At 57.1% G+C, this 9404-nt stretch overlaps 1 protein-coding gene across 1 annotated transcript; it reads right to left on the bottom strand.

The window, feature by feature from the left end:
• Positions 1–5338: 5338 nt before the first annotated feature.
• CCL19 (C-C motif chemokine ligand 19) lies at positions 5339–8899 on the bottom strand. Its single transcript, XM_029061659.2, has 4 exons — positions 8663–8899; positions 6643–6769; positions 5785–5881; positions 5339–5477 (listed from the first exon to the last, which is right to left on the bottom strand). The coding sequence occupies exons 1-4, from the start codon at positions 8724–8726 to the stop codon at positions 5457–5459; spliced, it is 309 nt and encodes a 102-aa protein (XP_028917492.1). The 5' UTR covers positions 8727–8899; the 3' UTR covers positions 5339–5456.
• Positions 8900–9404: the final 505 nt, after the last annotated feature.

Genomic DNA, 9404 nt, shown 5'->3' with positions numbered 1-9404 from the left:
GCTGTACTGCACTCTCCCGAGCATTTAGTCCAGTGCCCTGCACACAGCAGACGCTCAATAAATACCACTGATCGATCGATTGGCTGAAGGGAAGGTGGGAGGAGGACAGGGCTTGAGGGGCAGGGGGAAAGACCTGGTGGGGGTAAGAGATGGGGGAAAGGCCTTGGGGAGATGATAATAATCATCATGTTGCTTTTTGTTAAGTGCTTACTATGTGCAGAGTGCCGTACTAAGCGCTGGGGGAGATACAGGGTTGTCCCATGTGAGGCTCACAGTCTCAATCCCCATTTTACAGAAGAGAAGTTAAGTGACTTTCCCACAGTCACAGAGCTGACAAGTGGCGGAGTCGGGATTCGAACCCATGACCTATGACTCCCAAGCCCGGGTTCTTTCCACTGAGCTACGCTGCTTCTCTAAGAGAGAAGGCAGGACCCGGAGGGACAAGGCCTGAAGAGAAGGGGACAGGACCCTGGGGAAAATAGGGAGAGGGCAAGACTGAGGAGTAGGACAGAAGGGGAAAGACCTAAATAATAATGTCTGGGGTATTTGTTAAGCGCCTATAATTGTGCCAAGCACTGTACTAAAGCCCTGGAGTGGATGCAAGCAAATCAGGTTAGACAGAGTCCCTGTCCCACATGGGGCTCACAGTCTCAATCCCCATTTTGCAGATGAGGTAACTGAGGGCCAGGGAAGTGAGGCGACAGGACCAGGGTCACACTGCAGACCAGTGGCAGACCGGGATTAGAACCCAGGTCCTTCTGATTCCCGGGCCCGTGCTCGATCCACTGTTTCTCTGAGGGAGGAGAGGCAGGAGCTGGGTGGGGGGAAGGAGAAAAGGTTCAGGTCTTGTGGGAGGGAGGAAGGTCAAGGCCCGGTGGGGGGCTCGGCCTAAAGAGGAGGGGGCAGAGGGCAGGGCCTGGGGGATTAGGGAGGAGGCAAGACTTGAGGAGGAGGAGGGAGGGGGCAGAGACTGGAGGAATTAGGGAGGGGCAGGGCCTGGGGTGGAGTGGGGAGGACAAGAAGCTGGATTTCCCCCACCTCGAAGAGTCCCGAGGGAGATTCGGGGGGATTCCCTTCCTTCCCCTTTCGTTCTTCCCACTGCAAATTCCCACCTCCTCCTCCTTCCCCAGGCTACCGCTTGCTGTTCCGGAGGTGGAATCACTGTCTCGCCTTCCCTCCTGCCTTGAGGACATCTCCACAGATGTCCCGCAGGTACCTCAAACTTACCGTGTCCAAAACAGAACTCTTCACCTTCCCACCCGAACTCCATCCTGGCCTTGACTTTCCCATCACTGTAGACAACACCACCAACCTCCCTCTCCCACGAGCCTATAACCCCGGCTCCGCTCGGGAAACAGCACGGACGTGGACCTAAGAGCCAGAGGACTTGGGTTCTAAGAGTGTAAGGGGTGGGCTGTGGGAGGAGAGAAGGGAGGTGAGGTAGGAGAGGGTGAGGTGATGGAGAGCTTTGAAGCTGAGAGTGAGGAGTTTTCGCTTGATACGGAGGTTGATAGGCAACCACTGGAGATTTATGAGGAAAGGGATGACAGGTCCAGAATGTTTCTGTGGAAAGATAATCCGGGCAGCGGAGTGAAGTAGAGACTGAAGTGGGGAGAGGCAGGAGGTTGGAAGGTCAGAAAGGAGGCTGATGCAGTATAATCGGGATAGTTCGCCCCAGCCCTTTCCCCATCTTTGGGTTCCCCCGTCCGCCTTCCGTTACCCATCCTGCTGGCGCTTGGAGCTTGTGTGGCCAGGGCCCGCTTTGGGTTGGGGATGGGCTGAGGAGGTCAGGGAAGCTGGTAATGGCGGCGGGGGGGCCCTTCCTCCCCATTTCATGTTGGATTTTTAAACACGAGATCATCAGCCTTGCTCCCCGAATGAAGCTAGCACTGAGGAGCGAGGCACCAAAGGAGACTTAGAGGAGCCGGGTGGCGGTTCCCTCCCCGGCAACCATCCCTGGGGATCGGAAGGAGTCGCTTAGCACTCTTAACGTTCCCTCCAAAATCTACTGCCCGGAGATTATGAACTCACGGCTTTGGCACCTGCGCGGTTTCCTGCACATCGGAAGCTGCGCAGCCTAGCAGGAAGGGCCCGCGCCTGGGAGTCGGCAGCCCTGGGTTCTAATATCGGCTCTGTCTCTTGCCTGCCGTGTGACCTCGGACGAGTCACTTAACTTCTCTGGGTCTTGGTCTCCTCATCTGTAAAACGGCTGTTCCCCTTCCTATTTAAGCTATGAGCCTCATATGGGATGGGGGACTCGGTCCATTCTGCCTGTCATATCTACCCCAGTGCTTCGTACAGTGCTCGGCACATAATAAGTCTTAAGGAATGCCACTCTTACTGTAATTTGAATCTAATCTAACCAGCCCCCAGCTCCACTGGGTGCCTTCTGCCCTGCTCCCGTGGGTTTTGGTGAATGACGATTGCGTGTTCACGCTGTCGGCAACTCTTTATGGCTGGTAAACTTCAGCCTTGGCTCTCTGTCCTTTCCGGGCTGGACACTCCAACCTTGTCGGTTGGCCACGTGGGGATTCTGCTCCACGGTCCTCTTGGCTGCTCTTTTCTCTTCCTGCTCTCATCCTGTTCTGTTCTTCCTCCGGACCATAACTCGAGACCTGTGGGTTGGCCGAGGAGCTGGGAAATGGTCGGCCCTGAGGAATCCAGAATTCCTCAGCCCCGGGCCGGGGGTTTCAGGAAGCCAGCGTTCCTCAGCTCTGGGTCAGGAGGGGGGTTTAAGGAAAGCAAATCCCGGACCAGCAGGGACTTCTGACCCCTTCCCCTCCCCCTGCCCTCCTCCTCTTCCTCCTCTCCACCTCCCACACAGCAAAAGGCCGGCCAGGGACTCCAAACTGCTTGCTTGGCTCCTGCAGCTGGCTCTGTGAGGGAGCGCGTGCTTTTCAATTTGTTCTTTGTGATAAAGGGCCAAGTTGCCGTGACGTCTCCCCCGAGGCGTGGGGGCCGGAATCGGGAACGGTATCCCGGGTCCGGGAGCCATAGCTCTGCTCGGGAGCAGGCTACGTTTTGCTTTCCATGTCCTTCCTCCCGATACCCGTCTTAGGTTGGCTTTCCTGGCTGCTGGTAGACACCGAACCCAAATGGCCAAATCCCAGGTCCCGGCGGCTCTGGTTCTCTTTCCGGAGTCAGGGCTATTTTTCCCGAGAGCAATTCCTTGCCGTCTCCTGACTTCCCCGGAGCAGGCAAGGCTCCTGAGCTCACTCCCAGCTGGCCTGGGCAGGGGTGGCCTGGATCCCGGGTAGACTGCGGCCTAGGGCGGACCCCTCCCCTCTCCAGTTCTGGCCCCTGGGCCCTGACACTTGCCCTGAAGCTGACTCCAGCACTCTTGGGAACTGAGGCCCAGAGAAGAGCCAGACCATCCTTCCCCTCTCCTGATTCTTCCAGGAGCCCTCCCCCGAGCTTGCCGCAGAGATTGGCTGTGTCTGACCCGATTAACTTGGATGAGAAGCAGCATGGCCCAGGGGAGAGAGCGTGGGCCCGGGAGTCCGAGAACCTGGGTTCTAAACCCAGCTCCGCCGTTTGTCTGCTGCCCGGCTCATCTTCCTGCAGAAACGATCTGGGCCTGTCACTCCCCTTCTTAAACACCTCCAGTGGTTGCCTATCAACCTCCGCTCCAAACAAAAACTCCTCACTCTAGGCTTCGAGGCTCTACATCACCTTGCCCCTTCTTACCTCTCCTCCCTTCTCTCTTTCTACCGCCCACCCCGCACGCTCCGCTCCTCCGCCGCCCACCTCCTCACCGTCCCTCGTTCTCGCCTATCCCGCCGTCGACCCCCGGGCCATGTCCTCCCTCCCTCCTCACCTCCGACAATCTAATTCTCTTCCCCTCTTCAAATCCCTACTTAAAACTCACCTCCTCCAAGAGGCCTTCCCAGACTGAGCTCCCCTCTTTTTCCCTCTGCTCCCTCTACCCCCCCTTCACCTCTCGGCAACCAAACCCTCTTCTCCCCCTTCCCTCTCCTCCTCCCCCTCTCCCATCCCACCCCCTCAGCACTGTACTCGTCTGCTCGACTGTATATATCTTTACCACCCTATGTATTTTGTTTATTTTGTTTAATGAGATATACATCACCCTGATTCTATTTAGTTGCCATTGTTTTTATGGGATGTTCTTCCCCTTGACTCTATTTATTGCCATTGTTCTTGTCTGTCCGTCTCCCCCAATTAGACCGTAAGCCCGTCAAACGGCAGGGACTGTCTCTATCTGTTGCCGACTTGTTCATTCCAAGTGCTTAGTACAGTGCTCTGCACATAGTAAGCGCTCAATAAATACTATTGAATGAGTGTGACTCTGGGCAAGTCATTTCGCTTCAGTTCCCTCATCGGCCAAGTGGGGATTCAATACCTGCTCTCCCTCCAACTTAGACTATGAGCTTCATGGGGGACCTGATTATCTTGTCTCTACCCCAGCGCTTAATACGGTGAAAAGGGCGACCCGAGGATCCTCGAGAACTGAGACCCGGAGGAGATCCAGGCCACCGTTCCCTCTCTTCTGCTTCTTCCAGTAACCCTCCCCCCGCCCAGCTTCTCACAGAGACTGGCTGATCTGTTACCATTGCTGCCTGCCACTCGCTACTGCCTCCAGAAAGAAAAGAAAAAGTGAAGTATTCAGCAAATCAAATTCGGCAGACAGCGAGCCAGAGATTTTATTGATGAATTCGGTCCGTGCCATAGAAAATCCATATAAAACTTATATCAAATCAGACCTGCACCTTCCCTAGCACCCCGAGGATCCAGTCACACAAATTCACAGACACATAGAAAGATACACATCCATACAGGTGCACAAACAGTTGAACAGACCTTCCGTCCCCTCTCCCACCCCTCCTTGAATTCCCAGGGAACCAGGACTTCTGGATCGCTCCACATTCTCTGTCTCAGGGTCCGGGTCGAAGGCCAAGCTTAGGGTTCCTTGGGCTCCCTGACTGCCGGTCCCCTCCCTTAGGCAGCTGGGAGAGGAGAGGGCACCAGCAGACCCCCGGAGAGAAGAGGGGTGGAGGGAAGAGGCCGTTGGCTTTGGTTCAGGGCCAAACAGAGGACCCCCTCAGAGCTGCCTGGGTGAAGGGGCGGGTTGGGTCACAGCCTCTCCCGGTCCACCCGGGAGGACCAGGAAGGCGAGGACGGGGAGGACCAGGAAGGCGAGGACCGCCTCTGCCCCGGCAGTCCAGTTCACAGCATAGCAGGGGACGCTTGCTCTCTACTTCCACTAGCTTGGCTCCTTGGAAGCCCAACCTCAGGAAGCCCCCCTGGTGCCCCTCCCCTCCACCGTGGCCTCCCCACCCTCGCCCCCCTCCCCAGCAACCCCCCCAGTCCCTCCATGCAGCATCTCTCTGTCAGTGTTCCCCATCCCGTCCCCCAGCAGCGTGGTCCCCCGGCCCCCAGCCCACTCTCCTCAAGGCTCCACCGTTGCCGCCAGACTCCGGGGACTCTGCCCTCTTCCGTTAGTTGCAGTACACCTTGTTCTGGAGGAAGGACAGGAGGAGAGTTGGGGCCGGCTAGGATCGGGGGCGGGGGGGTGGGCCGGGAGAGAGGCTGGAGGATGTGGGGGCCAAAGGTGGGGGCTGGAAGAAGCGGAGGATGAAAGGGGGAGGAGGGCAGAGAGGGTGCGGGGTGGGGAAAGGAGGGGGGTGAGGCCTGGGGCCTCTTGGCCGGAGAAGCCCAGATGGGGCCAGGAGTCTCCAGGCGTTCTCTTCTTCCCTGCTCGGGAGCGGGTGGTCAGGGCCCGGGTGGGGACATGTTGCCGGGGCCCGGGACAGGGGCGAGGCTTACCCACTGGGAACACAGCCTCTCCAGCCTTCGGATCAGACCCCTCACCCAGGGGACGTTGACGGGGGCACAGAGCTGCTGGCCTTTCACGGTGGTGAACCTGCGTGGCGGAGAGCCGAGAGGTCAGGAGAAGCCGGTGACCGGAGCGGGGAGATGGGGTCGCTTGGCCTTGGGACCCTCAGCCCGGCAGCCCCAGGCCCGGCCCTCAGCCATGCTAGGGAGCGGCAGGGGGTCAGCTTAGAGGTTAGGGAGCAGAGGTCAGAGAGGGAACGATGGAAGGTCCGGTCCCTTCCCCCAGAGCCGCTCCGGGTCTCCCCATTTTGGAGACGACAACCCCCCTCCCAATTTGGGATCGCAGCGGCAGCAGAATATCCCCCTCCCCTTTCGGTCCAAGGCGGGGCGGGCCAGGCCGGACCGGGGGAGGGTTGGAGGACACCCCCGGCCTGTCGGTCCAACCATCCGTCCGTTCTCCCATCCATCTCCCACCCCGTCTTTCCTCCCCGCCTCTTCTATCCCCATCCCCCTCGTTCATCCTCCCGTCCTCATCTCTCCTTTCCCCTCCCTCGCCCCGTCCATCCTTTCTCCAGCCCCTCTCTCCAATCTGTCCTCCGCCCATCAGTTCTTCCTTCCCCATTGTGTGTATTGAGCGCTAACTGTGTGCGGGACACTGTACTGAGCGCTTGGGAAGGTACGATACAGCAATAAACAGGGAGGTTCCCTGCCCACAACCTATCTGTCCTCCCCCCTCCTCCTCTATCCCTCTCTCCCCCCATCCATCCATCCTTCCATCCGCCCCCTCCCCAGTCTCTCCTCCCGCCGTGGCCCCGGCCCGGCAGGGTGGATCCGGTGCGGGTCACTCACACGGTGGCGGACAAGGTGCATCCGTCATGCGGGCCGAGGCGGCGGTAGGCTCGGACGATATGGCGGGGGACAGGGTGCGGGGTGACGCTCAAGCAACAGTCCACAGCGTCGTTGGTGCCGCCCAGTGCTGTTGGACAGAGGAGGGGTGGTGGGGGTGAGGGGAGGTCCTCACCCCAAGCCCCCCTCTCTCCCGAGCTGCTCCATTCTGGGTTTCGGGGACTATCTATCACTCCTATCCCGTGCCTCAGTTTCCCCATGTGTTTCCTTTGCATCTTCCTCCCCAGGTGACCTGCCCTCTCCCTGCCGATTTCCCAACACCCACACGCACACAGACACATGTACACGATCACATAATAAGAATGATAATAATATTTGCTAAGCTCTTATTATGTGCCAAGCACTGTGCTAAGCTCTGAGGAAGATTCGAGCCCATCAGCTCGAACACAGCCCCTCACCCACATGAGGCTTACAGTCTAAGGGGGGAGGGATGATAATATTATAATACCTACACATAATCAATTATTATTATTACCGTTATGATATTTGTTAAGCGCTTACTATGTTCTAAGCACTGGGGTAGATACAAGGTAATCGGGTTGGGCACAGTCCCTGTCCCACATGAGGCTCAGACTCTTAATCCCCATTTTCCAGACGAGGTCACTGAGGCACAGAGCAGTGAAGTCATTTGCCTAAGGTCACACAGCAGACAAGTGGCAGAGTCAGGATTAGAACCCAGGACCTCTGAATCTTTTACCCCTGTTTCACAGATGAGGAATGAACTCCCCTTCACTCCTGAGCTCCTCCTCTAGACCGTGAGCTCGTTATGGGCAGGGAATGTGTTTAATGTTATTCTGTATGTGTTCTTTCATTCATTCATTCAGTCGTATTTACTGAGCGCTTACTGTGTGCCAAGCACTGTACTAAGCGCTTGGGAAAGTACAAGACGACAGTAAAGAGAGGCAATCTTTCGCGAAGCAGCGTGGCTTAGTGGAAAGAGCCCGGTCTTGGGAGTTAGAGGTGGTGGGTTCTAATCCCGGCACTGCCACTTAGCTGTGTGATCTTGGGCAAGTCACTTGGCTTCTCTGTGCCTCAGTTGCCTCATCTGTAAAATGGGGATTAAGTCTGCGAGCCCCACGGGGGACAACCTGATTACTTTGTATCTACCCCAGCGCTTAGAACAGTGCTTGGCATATAGTAAGTGCTTAACAAATACCATCATCATCATCAGCCCGTTGTTGGGTAGGGATCGTCTCTCTCTGTTCCCGAATTGTATTTCCCAAGCGCTTAGTACAGTGCTCTGCACACAGTAAGCGCTCAATAAGTACGATTGAATGAATGAATCATCATCATTCCTTGCGCACAACGAGCTCACAGTCTGGGGGTGGCGGGGAGAGACATCAGTACAGTGCTTAGAACAGTGCTCAGCACTTAGATCAGCGCTCAGCGTTTAGAGCAGTGCTCGGCCCATAGAAAGCAAATGGCACCATCATCATCATCATCCTCATCATTCCCAGCCCACAACGACCTCACACTCTGGGGGTGGGGCTGGGGAGACAAACATCGATATAGCTCTTAGAACAGTGCTCAGCGCTTAGATCAGTGCTCAGTGCTTAGAGTAGTGCTCAGCGCTTAGAACAGCGCCGGCGCTTCGAACGGGGCTTGGCACACAGTAAGGACTTAACAAACACCATCATTATTAGAAGCAGACATTCCCCCGGGCTCTTAGCGCTGAGCTTTCCAGCAGTGAGCGCTCAATAAATAGGATCGTTATTAACAATAATAATAGTTCCAACTCCTCCCCCCCCGGCTCTCAAGCCCCCAAGCCCGCAGTCACCCACCCGCAAAATCCCACAGGGTCTAGAGGGGGCCAGACCACCTCCATCCCCAGCCCCATCCTTATCCCCATCTCCATCCCCATTCCCATCCTCATTCCCATCCCCATCCCCATTCCCATCCTCATCCCCATCCCCATCCCCATTCCCATCCCCATTCCCATCCCCATCCCCGCCCCCGGCCTTACCCCAAGGGGCTGTGCAGAGGAGGAGGAGGAGGAGGAAGAAGAAGGAGAGGCGTTGGCATCTCATGGCTATCGGCTGGATGGGATACGCGGGCAGCGCGGGAGGGATGGAGTCCCCGGCTCTGTGTGTGCTTGTGTGATTGTGTGTGTGTCTGTGTGTGCGGGGTGGGCGCCCTCTCTCTATTTATGGTCCAGTACCCAAAAACTTTCAGTTTCACCCCAAGCTCTCCCTCCCCCCAGCCCGCAGTCCCATCCGTCCTCCACCTGCAGGGCCTGCAGTTCTTGGCGGTGATTTCCCGGGGGCTCCTTCACCCTCCTTCTCCTCCTCCTCTTCCTCCTCCCCCCTGCTCCTCTTTCTCCTCCTCCTCCGCCCCCCTGCTCCTCCTCCTCCTTCTCCCCCTGCTCCTCTTCCTTCTCCTCCTCCTCCTCCCCTCTGCTCCCCGGGTCCCGCTCTACTCCCCCCCCATCACACCCCGAGGCTGCCCTCCACCCACCCCAACCCCCTCATGCCCGGCTTCTATCCCCTAATCTAGTCTTTTGTTTGTTTGGTATTAAGCGCTTACTGTGTGCCAAGCACTGGGGTAGATACAGGGTAATCAGGTTGTCCCACGTGGGGCTCTCACTTTTAATCCCCATTTTATGGATGAGGTAACTGAGGCACAGAGAAGTGAAGGGACTTGCCCAAAGTCACACAGCTGACAAGTGGCAGACCCGGATTTCGAACCCACGATCTCTGACTCCCAAG

Source organism: Ornithorhynchus anatinus, chromosome 3, assembly GCF_004115215.2.
Source record: "Ornithorhynchus anatinus isolate Pmale09 chromosome 3, mOrnAna1.pri.v4, whole genome shotgun sequence".
Lineage (NCBI taxonomy): Eukaryota > Metazoa > Chordata > Mammalia > Monotremata > Ornithorhynchidae > Ornithorhynchus > Ornithorhynchus anatinus.
Note: the sequence above shows the minus strand (reverse complement) of the source record. Positions and strands in the feature narration are given on the sequence as shown.